General features: G+C 37.0%; 1 protein-coding gene across 2 annotated transcripts in view; it reads left to right on the plus strand.

Moving 5' to 3' along the window:
* ADAMTS6 (ADAM metallopeptidase with thrombospondin type 1 motif 6) overlaps window positions 1-19,755 on the plus strand; it is a 134,896-nt gene extending 115,141 nt beyond the window's left edge. For both annotated transcript variants that reach the window (XM_060761554.2, XM_060761555.2), the window contains exons 19-25: window positions 799-962; window positions 1,941-2,079; window positions 6,475-6,604; window positions 8,234-8,438; window positions 11,105-11,281; window positions 12,244-12,400; window positions 16,519-19,755. In XM_060761554.2, the coding sequence (XP_060617537.1) occupies window positions 799-962; window positions 1,941-2,079; window positions 6,475-6,604; window positions 8,234-8,438; window positions 11,105-11,281; window positions 12,244-12,400; window positions 16,519-16,628 (1,082 nt within the window). In that variant the 3' untranslated portion in view covers window positions 16,629-19,755. The remainder of the gene's footprint in view (window positions 1-798; window positions 963-1,940; window positions 2,080-6,474; window positions 6,605-8,233; window positions 8,439-11,104; window positions 11,282-12,243; window positions 12,401-16,518) is intronic.
* Window positions 19,756-20,444: the final 689 nt, after the last annotated feature.

Raw genomic sequence — 20,444 nt, forward strand, 5'->3', positions numbered from 1 at the left:
TTGAAGGAAAGAGAAGCAAACCTGCAACAGAAACAATTAAATTTTGGAATTAAAGGATAAGAAGAGTTGGCCCAGGTGGAGGTGGCACAAGAAAAGGGTAAGGGATAAGGAGGGGGAAGGGGAATAAAACAAAATATACTTAAGTATATGGAAGATTGTAACAGAATTATAAGCATGATATGTTTAAAGCGGGGAAACTTCTAAACTAGATGCATCTTATCATGCTTATTGTTATTTTAGATAAGCAACTATGTAAAATGTTAAAATTCTTAATGATTTTATGTATAAGCTGTATTAAGGCATCAACAAGTTCTATTTTATTTTTAAATACAATGTACTTTCCTGACTTAGATACTGTTCTCAAAATGGTTCATTGTTTATGCTGTTGGGGGGGGGGGAGTATATTGCTGGGGGGGGGGGGATCTGTATGCCAAAACAAAGTTATGTATGTGTAATCAAGAATAATATGAGTAGTAGACAATGAAGATGATGACAACTGAGAAGATTAAATTGAAGGCTTTCGAAAAATATCAGTATTGTTTTAGTGTGTTTTCTGTGTCTATATTGATAGCACATGGATTGTTCGTTTGTAGATTTGCTTACTGTGTATTTAATAAAAATGATTAGGAAAAAGGAGTCCTGTTCTTAAAAATGGGAAAATCAATACCCCACCTTTTCTCTGGTTGCAGGAAACAAGCAGCCATAGAATCGACAATAATATCATTGCTCTGTTAATTGTGGCCTTTCTTATACAGATTTGCTCTTTCTTGCTTTTAAGCACTTTGTATTTTTTTTAAGCTTTAAAATCTGAGGAGGATGATTATTATATTAATGGGGCCTGGACTATTGACTGGCCTAGAAAGTTTGATGTCGCTGGGACAGCTTTCCATTACAAAAGGCCAGCAGATGAAGCTGAATCTTTGGAAGCCTTAGGCCCTACCTCAGAAAACCTCATAGTGATGGTAAAGTAATTGCCTTTTTAAAAAATGTGAGTTCATGTCTAGCAAGTTGGGGCTGAAAAATAACAACATGGGAAAGTAGATCAGAGTATTTTAATAGGGTTTTGCCCTCTATCACACATGTCAGTTATCCTTCCTTGTTGCTCATGACCTTCTCTTTCCAGCCAGTTGCCATTTGATCCATATTATCACTTTCCCTTCACAGTTAATTTTGTACAACCACACAGGTGTTGAAGTGGTATTTTTCAAATGAACTTATGTCCTCCTGTAATGCAAATTGCTTTGAAAATGAAAAAAAGTTTTCATTTTCAAAAGCAGTTTTTAATATGGCGGCCGATGTCCATGTATCCATGAAATTTGTGTCCCAAGTGGCTGAGAGGTTCTCCTCAGCATAGTTTTGGGTGTGTGGGCAAGTTTTGGGGAGAAGAGGATAATAAAGCTCCATTGTACCATGGGAGATATGCTAGCACTATACTGGATTTAGGAATTTTTAAAGTCCCATTATTTCTTTTTGTAGTAACTTTATTGGTAATGTGTTCTGTTCTGAAACATCCTAATGTAGAATTTCACAAAGATCAGACTGTTTGTTGCACTTTAAAAAAAACCAATTCATTATTGTCTCGTTATTCCTTCCTTCCTTGCAAAACTTTCTTACTACATTTGAAAGGGGCACTTAACTATTTGTCTAGAACAGCAGTATTCAACCTGTGAGTCCCAAGGTGTTTTGGCCTACAACTCCCAGAAGTCCCAGCCAGTTTACTAGCTTTTAGGATTTCTGGGAGTTGAAGGTCAAAACATCTGGGGACCCACAGGTTGAAAACCACTGGTCAAGAAGGAATTTCTGGAAATTCAAATCAATATCTACACTAATTTTCAAAACTGTTTTATGGAAGTAGAGATCTAGTACAAATGCAGCCATTTATTGTCAATTAACTCTTTTTGAATTGTTTAAATAGTATAACCAGCTATTTCCAATTGCAGATTTTACTACAGGAGCAAAACCTGGGAATAAGGTATAAATTCAATGTTCCCATCTCTCGCACTGGCAGTGGTGACAACGAAGTTGGCTTTACATGGAATCACCTGCCTTGGTCTGAATGTTCTGCTACTTGTGCTGGAGGTAATTTTTTACAAAGCAGAAAGATTACTGTATTTTCCAGCATATAAGACGACTGGGCATATAAGACGACTCCCAACTTTTCCAGTTAAAATATAGAGTTTGGGATATACTTGCCGTATAAGACTACCCCTCTTCCAACACACACAATAGAAAAAATTAAAAACGCATCAGATTTGATTTCAATATGGCAATTTTCCTATTGCTGTACCTCCTTCTCTGCCTCTCAGATTTTGCACATGTGCATCTGCACCTCTTCACTGCAATCTTCAGGAGCAAGATCTGAGAGGCAGAGGAGGAAGTATGGTAATAGGATACAAGGGTGGGCCAGACAGGTAAAAGAGGTGTATTTTTCTGGGCTCAGAGCCATTCTATCTCTTTTTTCCATAACCTGGGTGCCCTGGACACCTGCAGCTTGCTCTGCCCTTAATTTACATCTTCCCGGTGAGGCTCCCCTTCACCTCATCATTGGGACCGAATTAAGTCCATGAATCCTGATGAATGGATTTTCTTCTACAGTACTTGTACAGCGTCGCCCTTAATGCTTTCATACAGTTGCTGCATACGGCAGGGACGCGGCCACTGCCATTTTTGAACTTCCCCCACCATATGCAGCAACCACAGATTCTCCAATTCAGATTGGAAGTTTCAGCACCAATTCTATAAAACGACTGGCCTTTGTGCTAATATTCCCAGGATGGTACATATAACTGCTGCCTAAAAATACAGTCCTTAGCGTTATTTTGATGTTTGTATTAGTAACTTTGTTTAATGGAAACTTTACTATAGCATTTCAGTGAGGTAGTCGTGGTTTTGAAATCTATTTAGGCACCTACCATTATTGCACCATAAAATAAATCCAATAATACAAGGCTTTACAAAATAGCTTATTTTTAACTAGATCAACATGTGTTTTGGCCAGCCAGTTCACATCTGGGTTGTCTGTCTCGTTTGGCTTCAGGATTCTTCCCACTGTGCGCCAACATTCGCACTAGCTTTATTAAAAATATCCTATTTTGGACTAAGTAGAAGTGGTCAGTTAGAACAAACAGAACATATCTTGTATTTAAAACTTTAAACATTTTTCCTTCTGCTCAGTTTTTAAAAAACAAATGTTAGATGAGCAATTTCTAAACTAGGGATTTATATAAAAGAGCTCCCATTAGTCACAAAGTATCAATATTTAATCCATCATAATAACAAAAGAGAGATAAAAGGTCTAACTTTCTGTTTCTTTCAAAGCTCTAAGACTATGAAACCAAGGCTACTGAAACTTGGAGCTGTTGGTGGGGGAACTGGTTATCTATGTTATCTTTGCACTTATTTTTTTTTAAATGAATTGAAATCTGTGGCTTTCACTATACTCTCCAGGAGTAAGAGTAAGAGGGCTTTTCAGAAGTAAAAGAGCTTCTTAAGAATAGAGATGTGGTTTCAGGAAAGATAACAAAATGCCAAGTCCCACTTCTGTGTAACCCAGCTAGCTACCTGGTCAAACTTTCCTGTTTGTGATGCAATTGACATGCACATGGACTGTCTGAGAAGAGAGAGGTGGGCGTGTTCATGTGTGAGAGAATAAAAACCCCTGCTGCCTTTTATTTGGATAAGACATAAAAAGAAAGACTGAACAAATATTGCATAAGGAGGGTGAAAAAGAAACAGAATGGGGGGAAAGGCAAGGTATTATTTGTTTATTGATACACAATAAGTTTAGATTACATTAAAAGTAATTTAAATTCCAAGAATATTCAAACATTAAAATAGAATTAAACATCAAAGATATTAATTAAAAATTAACACTTGAAATCATTAAAACTGATTAAAACATATTCAAAGCTAAAACCACAGTCCCCCTTGACTTGATCTTAAAAACCTTAAAAGCCTGCCTTAATAAAAAGGGCTTAGCCTGCCGCCAGAAGGACAGCAGGGAAGGGGGCCATTCTGGCTTCCCTGGGCAGGGAGTTCCAGATACAGTTGTTACTACCCATTTAGCTATCTCATATTTGAATTCTGATCACGCTGCCTTCTTACACTATTAACTGGCCTGGATTCCTAGATTTCATTTCAAAAGTAAGCCTTGTAGAAACCAAAATGGGAAACGAACCTATTCTGCTCAATTGTTTTCCTGAAAACATATCTTCTACTGTCTTTCTTTCTGAGTGTTTAGTCTAGACCTGCATGACCTGTGGTCCTCCAAGTGTTTGGGATTCCAACTCATAAACGCTTTTGCCAGCTTGTCCAATGATCGTAAATTCTGGGAGCCGTAGTTCAGAACACCTGGAGGGCCACAGATTGTGCAGGCCTGGTTTAGTCAACGAATGAAGACATAGCTATGGTTTACATTCGGTTTTTAGGTCTTAGAAATTTAAAACGTTCAAGGACTCATTGATCTATACACTTTATCAGATGGTGTGCAGACACAAACCAAACTCTGACTATAGGGGAGGACATGGGGAGATTCAGCACTGAAATAGAATTCTTTAAAGTGCTACAGCTGCAAAAAAGACAAAAACATTTTCATTGCTTTATGGTATGACAAATTTAAAGGGAGGAAAGTTGAGGGAAAGCACTCAACAAAGATCCGAGGTGGGAAATATGTAGAAAATGTAAAGAGGTGTATACAAGCCACTTTGAATCTCCTTTGTGGAGAGAAAAGTGAGTTATAGATAATAATAATAATAATAATAATAATAATAATAATAATAATAACAACAACAACAACAATACATTTCAGCATGTATACATGTGTTATGCCAATACTGTGTCATGATCACATATTTTCTGTTCACTGTGCAACAGCCAAGCCAAACAATTTTTAAAAAGAATCAGAAATACTGTGTAGCATAGTGGATAATAGTGCTTGTTTGTCAGAACATGCATGAAGTGGATAAAATTAATGTGTACATCAATAATGACAAATCTTCATTTTGAATATTAAATATTTGTTTGTTTATTGATTTACTATATTTTTCTACTGCCTTTCTCACCCGGGGGGGTTTTCAACATTTTAATGGCAAAGATTCAATGCTATACACAGAGAGAGAGAGAGAGAGAGAGAGATCGATCATAATAACTGAACACTAACATATAACTATAAATTAAAATCATTAAAACCATTAAACATAAGACATAAACAACATTTAAACATTAGAAGAAAGCATTAAAACATCCTAGTGTAAATATTAAAATCACATGATCCAAAAAAGTGTACACTGTAGCCATTCTGATTGTCATTGCACATGTTTCCTAATTATTATTTGCAGTGCATGGATCCCCCGGTGGCACAGTGGGTTAAAGCACTGTGCCGGCAGGACTGAAGACCAACAAGTCGCAGGTTCGAATCTGGGGAGAGGTGGATGAGCTCCCTCTATTAGCTCCAGCTCTATTAGCTCCAGCGGGGACATGAGAGAAGCCTCCCACAAGGATGATAAAACATCAAAAATCATCCAGGCGTCCCCTGGGCAACGTCCTTGCAGACGGCCAATTCTCTCACAACAGGAGCGGTTGCTCCTGACACGACAAAAAAAAAAAAATAAATGCAGTGCATAATTTTACTGGCCAAAGGCTTGGTCCCACAACCACATCTTTAATTTCTTTCTAAAGGCCAGGAGTTAGGTTGCTGATCTAATCTCACTCGGGATAGTTCCCAGGAGCCACCACTGAGAAAGCCCTGTCTCTCATCCACACCAACTGCACTTGCGACAGAGGTGATACTGAGAGCAGGATCACCTCCCCAGAAGATCTTAACCTCCATGATGGTTTATAGAGGGACATGGCAGCAAAGTGAGGGGGAAGGAGGTGCAGATTTTTTTAAAAAACCCTTACATGTATTTTTTAATAAATAAAATAAATTATATGGTTTTGTGTGTAATTACAATTCACATACATCTTATTCAAAACTGGTTTTCCCATGCAGAATGGTAATTTTTATCATCTTGAATCAGCACAAGAGAGGAAGGGAAATATAAGACCCAGAATCCTTTGTGTTGTCAACAATATCTATGTTATAGTAATCTCTGTGAGTTGTCACATCATTGCTTCTTCTTTAGTTAATCTCAGTACTGTCATAACATATTCAAACCTTAGGGAGAACAGATGTACAAGATAGCAGAGCTTCAAATCTAGCCAATGCTTCTTCAGAGTAGAAGACACTGTAAAACACCTGTCATATCAGTAGCATTCAGTGATCTTAAAATTGAATAAGGATCTGGGGTATATACCCCACAATATCTTTTAGGTCATCCTGAAGACAGTAAAAGCAGGAGATTCACCAAGCCCTAAACAGATCCTTAATATGGATTGTATCTTTCATTTTATGTAATGCAATACAAATTGTGTCCTTTTGAAATAGGACAGATCAGAGCAAAGCTGTGATTCACAATATATTTTTTTCTTCCTAAGGTTCACAGAAGCAAGAAATAGTGTGCAAACGGCTGGATGACAATTCTATAGTACAGAACAATTACTGTGATCTTGATAATAAACCACCAGAAAATCAGAGAACTTGCAATACTGAGCCTTGCCCAACTGAGTAAGTACCTAATGCATAGGTGATTTATTCATTATATGTCTGTGTTCTTTGTATTTTCAAGAGATGTGGTGAGGGGAATTGTACTAGCAGAATATGAAAACTTCAAATTGTGGGCCAAAAAAATTATTTAAGTATTTTGCTTGTATTTTATGTAACTTAAAACTAGAAGTATAATTTTCCATGGAGTCAAATAATAGAAAGAAATAACTTCTACAGCAACTGCTATCTAGTGAGTCTCCCATTAAAAAAAACCAAAAAACTTCTGTGCCCCCAAAGTGAATTTCAAGTCAAAAGTTATTAAGTAAAAATGTTTATTGCAGTGTTAGATACTAGAAGCTCAACTGACTTTCTTGGGATGGCAGGAATAAGGAATCTATCACCAGTGTGTTTTTCCGGCTGGCCGACCAACATGGCAGCAGGAAAAATTGTTTCTGTTTTTCCCCCATTTCTGTCTGCTTTTCCCTCTTTGCTTGCCTTAATTCGTTCTCCCCAATCTACTATTCAGCCATTTATTTGAAATCTTGCCTTAAAACCAGATGTGCATTGAACCCTCTCCAGTTTAAAATTAAAATAGTATTATTGATTAAGAAAAAAATGGATAGAGAAGAAAAGGATAAAAAGCCAGAAATGTAAGATAAAAGTGTAGTCCCTAAATGGCTGAATAGTGGATTGGGGAGAAAGAATTAAGGCAAGCAAGAAACCCCAGATGACTACTGTTCAGTGAGTCACTGAGGAAGAGAGAAAAGAGCTACAATGAAATATTTTTCCTAATTTCAAGTGAAAGCGAAAATCAGGGAATAAAACAAAAAATAAATACCGAGAAAACGAAGTATGTAGTGAGTTTGGAGACATAAAGTTATAAAAAAAAGGTATTCAAAAAAGCAAAATAACAAACTTTGATGAGGAAATTGAATGAGAAACAGAGCAAAAGTCCAATAATAACCATCCACAATTCTGGCTCAACTGAATCATGGGCAGAAAAATCAGGGAGCATAGAGAAAATCTCTGTAGACATTTCTGGCTGCCATACTGAATTAAAGGATTCAATGAGAATTACATCATTATGCTTATTTATTTATTTATTTATTTATTTACAGCTTTTATATTCTGCCCTTCTCACCCCGCAGGGGACTCAGGGCGGATTACAGTGTACACATATATGGCAAACATTCAATGCCATTTTTTTGACATACAAACATATACGGACATACACAGAGACTATTTAACTTTTTTTTTCTGGCTGCCAGGGGAGCTGTCGCTTTCATCGACCATCTGCGACGCTGATGAAGCACTTCCACATTCCCCGCATGCTTCCCCGCTGGAATGCTTTGCTGGAGTCTTCTTTATGGCCTCATAAATCAATTAATTTAGCCTCCCCACACTTTTTAAGGTGGTACCTAATTTTCCTACTTGACAGATGCAACTGTCTTTCGGGTTGCAAAGGTCGACAACAGGCTACACACAATTGGTTGGAAACCCACTCCAACCCGGGCTGGCTTTGACTAGGGCATACGATAAATTGCCATTTATCATTTTCTTACTCATTCAGTCATGTGTAGTTGTTAACTATGTGTATATCAGTTGACTTTGTTGAATATGTGATGTACTTTCCCAATGTTTTTCTTGAAGGTGGTTTATTGGAGATTGGTCAGAATGCAGTAAGACCTGTGATGGTGGAATGCGATCAAGAACAGTTCTGTGCATCAGGAAGATTGGACCTTCTGAAGAGGAAACCTTGGACAGTACTCATTGTTTAACACATCGGCCAATTGAAAAAGAATCTTGTAATAACCAGTCTTGCCCCCCACAGTGGATTCCGTTGGATTGGTCAGAAGTAAGTAAACACACTAAATGATTAAATAATATGTATTCAAAATATTCTTCTCTTTTACAGTAAACTATTTGTTTCAAATTGCACCTGGTTGAAATATTGCTTCCCACTTTGTCCATCCACCATGGGATAGAAAGAAGAAAAAAAACATCTATAGGAGAGCCAAAATATGTGTGCCCTCTTTGAGAAGTTGATCATTCATTGAGAGTGTTCAGAGGTGTTTGATACCATATTGACCACGGTCCCCTTCTAGAACACTCCCAGACTGTGGAATTACCTGCTGGAAGAAATCCAACAGCTAAATGCATTGTCAAAATTTCAGACACAGCTAGATCTATCTCTTTTGACGGGCCTACCCAATCAGTATTCCCCTCCTCCTCCTCCTCCTCCTTCTCCTCCTCCTCCTCTTGGGCCAATAAGAGACTATTCATTTGAGGAAGGACATCGATTAAAAGGTGGAGTGGAGGAAGTTGTGATCATTGCATGGTTCGTAGTAGATTCCAATCTCTGTAACAGCCAAAAAAGATTATGAGATACAGTTTGAACTTACATCTGATAGGGAATGGGTTTTATTGACTGATTGATTTGAAGTGTTTTTACTCTGCTTTTCAGCCATGCTAATAATAATAATAATAATACACTTTATTTATATTCCACCCTTCTCCCCTAGGGGACTCAGAGCAGATTACAGCATTTACATACGTAGAATTAAGGACATTAGCCAGGCAAAGTTATGCATTTAAGTGCACATTAAGAGAGAGCATCTTATCAACATTCATTGAAATAATAATTCTTTACTTTAACTGGATTACTTCCAGCATAAGTACATTATTTCCAATACAAACTGAATCTTTTATTAAGTAGGAGTTGTAGCGACAGCCTTTATTATTATTTTAAATGCAAATACATGGAGCTATCCAAATCAGTGGTTACTTCACACAGGTTATCTCTATATTCAGTCTGCATAGTATCACTGAAGCATTATTCTTGTTTATTTGGCATAAGGCATATCTCAGTACATGGGGCTGCCTTTAAAAACATCTTGGAAGCTTCAATTAGTTCAATGGTCGGCACCCAGGTTGTTAACTGGAGCAGCGTACAGGGAGCGTACTTGTCCCTTGTCGTACCAGCTCCACTGGCTGATGATTGGCTTCCGGGCACAATTCAAAGTGTTGGTTTTAACGGTTCTGGCCTAGATTACTTGTCCGAACGTATCTCCTGCTATGAACCACCACAAAATTCAAGATCGTCAGGAGAGGCCCTGCTCTTGATCCCACCACTCTTGCAAACACGGTTAGTGGGCACAAGAGACAGGGCTGTCTTGGCAGTGGCCCCATGTCTGTGGAACTCCCTCCCTAAGGACATCAGGTTTGCCACCTCCCTCCTGTCCTTTAGAAGACAACTGAAGACCTGGCTCTGTGGCCAGGCATTTGATTAGATGAAAGTGACAATAGGAAAGGAATGTGAATGTGCGACATTGGATTTCCTGGCTTGATTTTTGGTTTTACTGGCATTCTAATATTATTGTTAAATGAATTTATTAGCTGATTTGTATGATGTTTTAAGATGTTTTTACTGTTTTAATTGTATTCTTATGATGTATATGTTGTATGTATCATTGATGCCTATGTGAGGCCACCCTGAGTCCCCCTTGTGGGAGAAGGGCAGGATCGAAGTGTACAAAATAAATAAATAATAAATAAACTAGAAACTAGTAGATATATATATATATATATATATATATATAGTGTGTGATTCTACATATGATTTAATAAAGCACTATATTCTGCAGTGCAGAGGCTGAAATATGTGGTGTTGGTAGTCTTAGAAATTAGCCTTACAAATAAAAGGAAGCATTTTATGTAAAGGCTTTATGATAATTTAATTCACCTCACTTCTGTATTGTCGAAGGCTTTCATGGCTGGAATCACTAGGTTCTTGTGGGTTTTTTCGGGCTATAGAGCCATGTTCTAGAGGCATTTCTCCTGACGTTTCGCCTGCATCTATGGCAAGCATCCTCAGACGTAGTGAGAAGGCTTTCATGGCTGGAATCACTAGGTTCTTGTGGGTTTTTTCGGGCTATATGGCCATGTTCTAGAGGCATTTCTCCTGACGTTTCGCCTGCATCTATAGCAAGCATCCTCAGAGGTAGTGAGAAGGCTTTCATGGCTGGAATCACTAGGTTCTTGTGGGTTTTTTCGGGCTATAGAGCCATGTTCTAGAGGCATTTCTCCTGACGTTTCGCCTGCATCTATGGCAAGCATCCTCAGAGGTAGTGAGAAGGCTTTCATGGCTGGAATCACTAGGTTCTTGTGGGTTTTTTCGGGCTATAGAGCCATGTTCTAGAGGCATTTCTCCTGACGTTTCGCCTGCATCTATGGCAAGCATCCTCAGAGGTAGTGAGGATGCTCACTACCTCTGAGGATGCTTGCCATAGATGCAGGCGAAACATCAGGAGAAATGCCTCTAGAACATGGCTCTATAGCCCGAAAAAACCCACAAGAACCACCTCACTTCTGTTATCCACAAGTGTTATAGCCAAATATGGTAATTATAGTCTGAGTTTTAGGTGTAGTGGACATTTTTTTAGAAGGCCAAGTGATTTAATATATTGATATTTTACTTTTTCGTATTGTAATATCTAAATCCTGTTTGTTTCTTGTTTCCAGTGTACTCCAAAATGTGGTCCTGGTTTCAAGCATCGTATTGTCCTCTGTAAAAGCAGCGATCTTTCTAAAACATTTCCAGTTGCACATTGCCAAGAAGAAAATAAGCCTCCAGTCCGTATGCGCTGTAGCTTGGGCAGATGTCCACCACCACGATGGCTTATGGGAGACTGGGGGCAGGTAATAAAGGCAGAGTTGCTAGGTAACTGGAGTAGTCTGTCCCCGGTCCACTCTGATGGGCAATGGTATAAAAACAATCAATCACATTGTTTTGCAGAATTTTCAAAATTAAGAACTGTAGTATGCCATAAATCTTCATGCATTTGAATAATATGGCTAAATAAAAATAGCTCGAGTGATCACATTGGCCACGGAATGGTAAATTATTTATATTATGCATGATTTGATTATTTCAGTTTGTTCTTTATGGAAATCAACAACACTTACCCCAAGGCTCCAACAACTGTGAAGTAAGGGATACTAGCTAATTTAGTCTAATCTCCAAACAATGGAAACTTATTGTAAACATACAGATGGTGACAATACTATCACTTCTGTGACTATCCTCCAAAGAGGCAAAGAAACAAACAAAAAACCCTTTTTCCTGATGCATCCTAGATTTTCACATCATCAAATGAAATATGGACAACCAAAATGGAAGAGCCAACTCATGTTGAAACTTAGTAAAATTTGAAAGTTATCAGTACTTTGGTAAAGTTACAGGATGGAAAGATGAAACATTAAAAAGGAAAAAATGACTTCAAATTTTAATCTGGATTGAAGTACTTGCATCTCAAAAACCCTTTACAATTGAAGATGACTTCACTTTAGGTGACATGTTCCTCTAAGTATCTGCCTCTATTGATTGTTATAGCATCCTTCACAGCATGATCAAAATTTTGAAGAAATAAATCTAAGAAGCACTCCCCTATAATATCACATTCCCATAATTCAGATTCATCAAGATTTGCAAAAGCTCTTATCGCTTCTTCAGTCAGTTACCCTTGGGCAATAAGGATAAAAATGTCCTATGAACCCGGTGGCATTTTCTCTGTTCACCATGTTGCTGTTCAGTTTATTATTTGGTGTATGACATCCTTTGCTTTCTATTTCCCCCCTTTCATGGCCTCTTTCTGACATAGTGTTCTGCACAATGTGGTCTTGGACAACAGATGAGAACTGTGCAATGTCTTTCATATACCGGGCAAGCATCCAATGACTGTCCAGATACTCTTCGGCCTCCATCAATGCAACAGTGTGAAAGCAAATGTGATAGTACTCCCATTTCCAACACAGAGGGTGAGCTTGGTTTTACTGATTTTCTTTTATACAGAAAAGATAAATCCAAATAATATTGTTCAAAAATATGTAGGAATGTTGTACCTGTTTTCTCCATCATTCACAATTTCACTTAGCCATATTGTAGAGCGGAAAATTCTGCTGATTCTGTTGTTTTTAAGTAAAATGGGAGATCTATAATCCTCAAGAGAGAAAAGCTGTTCTTAGCTTCCTTCCTGCAGAGCCAGGATTAGGACTTTTTTTAAAACCAGAAATTCCAAATTAATGCTAAAACATATTAGGGGATTACTTCTAAATCTGAAGCAGCTGGCTATAATAGTCTGTTTTCCCATACAAGTCAACAAGAAAAATTGTAGCACTTTCAGGGTTCCAGGTAGATGATATACTCATTGAAAAAAATAGCTAAAATTCTGCAAATGGCAAATTTTGGTGGTCTGTTTGGGAGCTTCATTTTTACTTCCATATCACATTGGTCATGCTATTAAGTCATCATATGTATTTTTAATGGAGACAAACAATTTCAGTCTTTGTGGAATGTCTCCTTAATAAGAAGTAAGGCATAATTAAATTGGCCTACATTGGTCTTCCTCTGTTGGTGATCCGGAAGCTCAAGTTGGTACAAAATGCAGCTGCTCGGCTTCTTGCGGGAATTCCGATGAGATGCCACATAAGACCAATCTTACTACAGCTGCATTGGTTACCAATTGAGCACCGGATCACTTTCAAAGTGATGGTACTCACCTTTAAGGCCTTGCATGGTCTAGGGCCGATGTATCTGAGAGACCGCCTCACCCCCTACCAACCCCAGAGATCCCTCCGTTCTGAGGACCAAGACCTATTGGAAATTCCCAGTGTCAAGACCTTGCTTCTAACAGCAACCAGACGCAGAGCCTTCACAGCAGTGGCACCATCACTCTAGAATACTCTGCCACCTGAAGTCCGTGCCTTACGGGACTTACCAGCTTTCCGCAGGGCATGTAAGGCATACCTGTTTCGACAGGCTTTTAATGTTTGATATTGCTGTTTTTAAATTGTTTTAAATTGCTTTTAAATTTTGTTAGATTTTAGCCATTCTTGTAAGCCGCTCCAAGCCCCAAGGGAGTGGCGGCATATAAGTTCAAATAATAAATTTAAAAAATGCAAAAAAATGGGAGTTTTCAAACTGGAGGCAGTAAACCATTCTAAACTGCAGTAAAACACAATGCAGCATATTCATGGGGGATATATTTCTAAACCTACTGTGGAAACAGAAAACTGTAGATAATAGCAATCCCTATTAAAACAAACAGCTTCTGCCAGAAATTACCATAGAGTCACCTGGAGGATCTAGAAAATTCCTGGAGAGGACGTATTTTGTTACATGTGGGGAGGCAAAATGGTGGGTACCAATCCCACAGGTTTGGGGGGGGGGGTCATACTATATAAAGTATTATTATTTCTGATTCTAAGTATATGGACATTTTAACAGCTCTACTGAGATATGCCTTATGCCAATTAATGATTTTGCTACTATAAAGCAAGTGTGAACTGTTGGCATTGATATTCTCTTTGAAACTCTCCAGATTATTTTTAATCCTTTTTTATTGGGTTTTTTAAAAGAATCAATACAAAGAAAGAATAAACAGAAGAGAAAAATAGAATATGGATGTGGGTTAGGCATATTAGTTGGTCATATCCAAAAATGCATTTCTTGGAAAATACAAATTTATGCATAGCAAGATATTGTAAGATATTTCAGCCATTGAACAGTGAATGGTGAGGGTTTAGCTTTCCAACTTTGGGATATAAGTATTTTTGCATCAATAAAAATACACAGGAGTTTTCAATGCCTACCTACTACTAGCATTTAAAACTTCATGTTAATCTTGTGGCAAATTAACATTATGAACATTTCATAAATACTAATTTCTTTTGGAAATTTATTAGGATACATTTCATATGTGAATGAGCCATTAGATTAATAAAAGTAACACCACTGTTTTTCAAGCATGTTGGTGCACTTATTCAGTTGAATTGCATCCATGGTTTACACACCTCCTTAAAAATAGAGATTATGCATTATAACACAAAACACAAAAAATTCAGAGAAAAGAATGTTGGTATGTTTTCCTATATTAAATAAGAGGCTGAATTAATTTGAAATCTCTTCTTTCAGGAAGCTAATGGGAATTTAAAGATTAGATGCCAGCAACATAAGCTTAGTTTTATAGCACATTAAATGGTTAGCAGTTGTTAACTATGATAGTTTACTTGTTCTTAGCACTTGTAAAAAGCATCTACAGAATGGTTGGAATGCAGAATTTTCATCTGTAAGAGCCAGCTGCTTGCATTGTACAGCTATCCTGATAACGTCATACATAGTTTACATCTGTACTTATCCAGTCAGAAAAGATTTAGGGTTTTAAGAGTGGATGAAATAAAGTGGCAGCATCTTGTCACAGTGAATGTCTGCCTCAGCTCTTTATGTTCAGGCATTTAACTGAAGAATTAGAGCATTATACACTAGGTCTTGGCAAACTGCCACTGGTAATGTCAATATTATATTTGTTATTCAAAGTGAGATACTGACAGCTTATATTTGCAATAGCACACATGCAATTGATATCTATTTGATATAGTACATATGTTCTTTTAAAAAGTTCTTTTGAAAAGATTTGTTAAGTACAGATGGCAGCTGAATCCAGGTTTTACAAGGTCATCTGAAATTATAGACCTTGTAACAATTTATCTCTTCACATGAAGGCATTGGTTTCTTTGTATTTATATGCTTTGTCTTTTAAAGCATTTTAGTAGAGGAAAACAATGTGTTATTGTAAGGACACTGTGATTAGTTTCTATATGTATCAGAAAGAGAGCCAAATATACACTACCACAGTAGTGTGTCCACAAATCAGAACAGGCCAAAGGCCATGCAGTATATTTTTTTGGATCCCCTTAAATCCTTTGAATTTCCATCACTGGTCTTAACTTGGAAATCTTGGCTGGAATTCATGGTTTGCTGCCTAGAGGTAAACAGTCATAATTTATTAGTATTCATGATCCCACATATTCGGTATTGTAGAGAAAACATAGGGATCATAGAAGTCCCTCAATCCTGACTTACTAAGCAGCTACTCTAGAACAGCAGTCTTAACTTTTTGGTCTGCAGTTCTTAGCACAAGTCCCAAACCAATACTTTCCCTTGGCTCTGTCCAAAGCTTCAGCTTATTTCTTCATGTGATATTAAGCATGGGAGAACTGATGTATATGGATGCAGTTCACATATATGGAGTGGGATCCAAAGAACTACTTCTATGTGTCTAATACGTTGATGTGCCGCGTGGAATTTTTATCATTCCACTCCCTTGAATAACACTATGTAACACGATTTTTGTTCCTAATTGGTTTTATCATAAGAACATTGAAAATATTTATTAAACTGCAAAAACTTTGTTTTAGCGGTCTGCACATTGAAAGGTTAAAAATGGCATATTTTCATTAAGGAAATTTTCAAACAAAGTTCCTAGGCTAGGCATGGACAAACTTTGGCCCTCCAGGTGTTTTGAACTTTAACCCCCACAATTCCTTACAGCCAGTAGGCTGTTGAGAATTGTGGGAGGCGAAGTGCAAACACTTGGAGGGCCAAATTAAACAGGAAACAACACTTTCAAACCAGGAACATAATTTTTGTTCAAATTTTGTTTCATAGTGTAATAGGCCCCAGTGTATGTCACAAACTATTTTAATTGAAAAACAGATTTGTCATGGGGCATGAATTCAAAGGTTTGTTGGGTACCTTTGAAGATAAAAACCTTAAAAAACCAACAGAATACTGACTATCGTATAATTCTTTGTTAAGGTTCAAAGGGAAAATAGGAGAGTCATCTGTCATATGAGCTTTTGGAGGTTTTTCTTAGCAATTTCAGGAACAAGGCAGATATTCTTAAAATAGTCACTGGTTGAAATCTCAATGCAATTTCTTAATTTCAAAATTATTCTGTTTGTAGTAACTAAGCTGTGCCACTAGAAAGATAAGTTCATACAGAGGACAGAGGGCCTTATTTGGTTTTGTGCCTTATTTGGTTTTGTGCCTTTTAAAAATTTATATAATGATTTTGGCTTGTTTATGCCTCCACTAGAATGCAAAGATGTGAATAAAGTGGCTTATTGCCCACTGGTGCTGAAGTTCAAATTCTGCAGTCGAGCATACTTCAGACAGATATGCTGCAAGACCTGCCAAGGACATTGACCCACAGAAACTGAAAGTGCCTTGTTATTTTCATTGTGGAAATGTGTCCATCAGAGATCGCTGCAAGTGCAACCAGACGTATGTCCTTGTAAATGCATCACCCTGTGGAAAATGTAACCACTGGTCAGCCCCAGCTGACAGAATTTCAATATTATTTTAACTTCTATGAAGTGGGATTTATTCATCCAAAGTGCTGGAGACAGAATAAGGAGGGCATGCCATAATGGAAAAATACAGTGCACACAGAGTAACTTATGGCGGAACATATGTGTACTTTTGACTAAATCCACTAGTCTTTTTACCTCCTTGGACCATTAAGATAATTGTTATAATGGACTTAGCAATGACACTGAATCCATTTGTATTTAATATTGTTTAAAATGTAGCTATTGTGGTTTGGTCAACTACAAAAGAAAAGAAGCATTTTTAAAATCTTGTCATAGCTTATAATTAATAACTATTTTATCTTACTACATAGCACCACAACTTAAATTAAAGAAGTGGTCTTGGGAATATTATTTTAGAAACAAATATAAATCAGAAGTAAAATAAATGTATTTTCCTTTGTTCATCTAATTCTCTAAAGAATAATCCGTATTTCCGAAGACTGCTGTGAGCCATGTCTAAAGCTAAACTAAACTAGAACAATAAGGAACATAGAACTAAGAAATGCAACACATTTTCCCTAGATGCATCAAACAATAAACATAGGTTTACAGCTATCTTTCCATTTTGCAATAACATCAGAATTTCCACTAAAAGGGAATATATATACGTGTACACACACAATGGAAGAGTTCTACAACAGTTGCAAAGGTATTTCTTAACGTTTATGTTAATGTATGCTTATGTAGACATGCTGAAGGTTAATATCCACTGTGGATATATATCTTTATATCCACTGTTCAGTTCAAATAGAAAGGACATCCATTTTTTCAGATGTCTAACTGGTTTTCAGTTACAAGTGATAAACTGTAGTGGGTTTTCTGCAAATCATCTGGAAGCATACAATGGATTTTCCATTTCTCCTTCACTGAAACAATAGGGGAGCACTGATTTATGAGAGACTATGTAGAAGAATGCATCTGGATGCATCTGGTTTTGGAGATTCCTACAGAATAAACAACCAAAGAGTACATAACTTACGGGAAACTATCAAGTACCATAGTTTTTATATTCACCATTTCAATATATTAATACGCTGACTTGTATTAAATGTGAAGCCAAGCTCCTTGGGTAAAATAGATTCCAGAATCCAGTGTGAGCTAATACTAATGGCCATACTTCTCCCCCATTCCCTGCTTTGTACATGACACAACAAAGAGATAAGGAAAGTGGGTACTTGTTTATATTATTATATTGTACTTGAACACTTGCAGTTTGTAGCAGGTACTTGATGAATGTGCTTTTGTGTCCAACTTGCCTCCTTTGTTGTAGTGCAATTGAGATGATGTGAACACCACCACCTTGTATTAACACTAAAAGTCAAATGGCACTTTTATAAAAAAAAATAATACTCTTAATGAGACAAGCTTTTATAACATGTATATGATATCTAAATGTGTCAGTATATTTAACAAATTGCAATAAGCCAAATGTGTTGAACAATATTTACTAATGTGAATTAACAGGAAAAACAGAATGAGAGAGAGAGAGAAAGAGAGAGCGAGTTGGGGGAAAGGAAGTATGTGTGTGTGTATGTTGTACTATGCAGGAAAAAATACTGACAATCCATCAGGGTTTTCCATAGCTCATTCATTCATAACCATGAGATTCCTGTCATATTCTACCTCTTGACAGAATGTTTCACTTCCATTATACTTCTGAGCATAAGAATTCTAGCTAATTTGTTTGCTTAGAGCCATTTACTGCTTGGTGGAAATGAACAGAGCTCACTGAAATGGAAGTTTAGAAAGGAAAACTTATACACATTTTGTGAATTCCCATGTAAGCATGAGTTGCCGTTGAGTGAATGTCATTTGCAAATCAGTCTTCTCGAGTACAATCCTATACATAATTACCTACTCAAATGAAAATCCCAGTGAGTTGAGTGGGATTTACTCTCTGGTACATGGTATAGGATTGTAGCCTTAGGGAAATAACTTGGTGCTAACATGCCTTGGCTGAGTAAAAAAATAAAATAAAAGGGATAGCTATCACAAGGGCATTTTACAGGCAAGACACTACAATCTATCATATTTTGGTTTGCTCTGAGACATGAATATTTATTACTGAATGTGTCTCTTGAACTAAGAAAAAATGATGAGATTTATTGAAACAAATTCCTTTTACCTCACAGAACATTGCCATTGCAAAAAGTGTTTCCATAAGCACATTTTGCTCTTTCATTGGTGCTAGAAGACCAGGAAGTCCAGTGTTTACTCTGCGGCACATAGGAGCACTGAGTTTGGAATTTAAGAAGCTCCCTGGAGCAATGTTGACTTGCATTGCTAAAGGGAATGATACACAGAATGTATTGGGATTACAAATGGACTGGCATATAGTTCTAAGCCTAAATAAAAGCCTGAATAAAAGAGGTAAACCATTGGTTTTTCACAGCACAGGACATTGCTGCTGCTACACTATAGCCATCTATATAATCTAAGCTAAGAATATTAATATTATATTCCTAAATATTACAATAGAACCATTTGCATAGGCCACAGAAAGATGAAAAGCCTAAAATTTAAATGGTAAGATACTAAATTCACAAATAATTGCTGGTACATATTTCCATTGGGCTATGCCACCTACCATGAGGCCTACAGTTCAAACTATCTAAGCGTACACACCTAAAAATTATCCATTTTAGAGGGATCTTTACTAATGGTATGGATGTCACATAAATTTCCTTTACAGTACAAAATTAAAAAGAACCCTTTCTATTATTGTGATTAGTTGCTTCTTATTTTATGCGCAGTATTAATGTGGTACACTGTTACATTGTTATTATTTTTATTTGCTTTTGTAAATTATATGCTAATTTATTTCCATGTTTCCTAACACTTGTTCTTACATCCCCTTCATTCTGCTGCTTGTAACATTTGATGCAGTAAAATTTTACACCAGGCACAAATTTGTTTTTAACATAGATAATTTAGTAAAATAAAAATGCAACTTTAAAGAATCTGCCTTGTGGTAACAATCTGTTCACTGACATCCCTATGCAAGAATTTTGTAAGCACAAATATTTACATCATTGAAAGTACTTCTGAAAGTATATTTACTTTTCAGTTAGACAACACATCAAATAATGTCTGTGCTGTCTCAGTCTTCTCTTTGGCTATAACTACATTTGAGCATGTTGCAGAAAGTCCATGAGGTACATCGCACCAAGTTGTAGTGTCGTGAGTTCTTTATTCATTTATTTAAGACTCCAGTGGAGGGTTCAAGGAAATAGAATTTCATATTAACAGCATTTGCCAGTTTGCAATTTCTGTCTTATTCAGCGAGCCCCCCCCCCCCCCATGAAAACATTAAGCTACTTCTACTCTACTGTTGTTGGGGAAGAATGGTAGACTAGGGAAATAGTCTACCATTCAAGAATATATGTGATATATACATTAAAACAATTACATACATTCCAGCTACCTTATATCCAGAGGCTAGAAAAGGTAATTTTAAAGATCACAACACCTGGTCTCCTAGGGTCTGGGATTTGGAGTTTAGAGAGGAGCCTTTAACCTCCTCACCAAACTACAAACCCCAGATTCTGCAGGAGGCAGAAACCGGATTTTAAGTGGATTTTTCTCTAGTGTGATGAAGTGGCTAGTGAAGGAGTTATAATTCAAAGAAACCAATCTTCAAAACTCCACC

The sequence above is a fragment of the Anolis sagrei genome, chromosome 2 (assembly GCF_037176765.1).
Source record: "Anolis sagrei isolate rAnoSag1 chromosome 2, rAnoSag1.mat, whole genome shotgun sequence".
NCBI lineage: Eukaryota > Metazoa > Chordata > Lepidosauria > Squamata > Dactyloidae > Anolis > Anolis sagrei.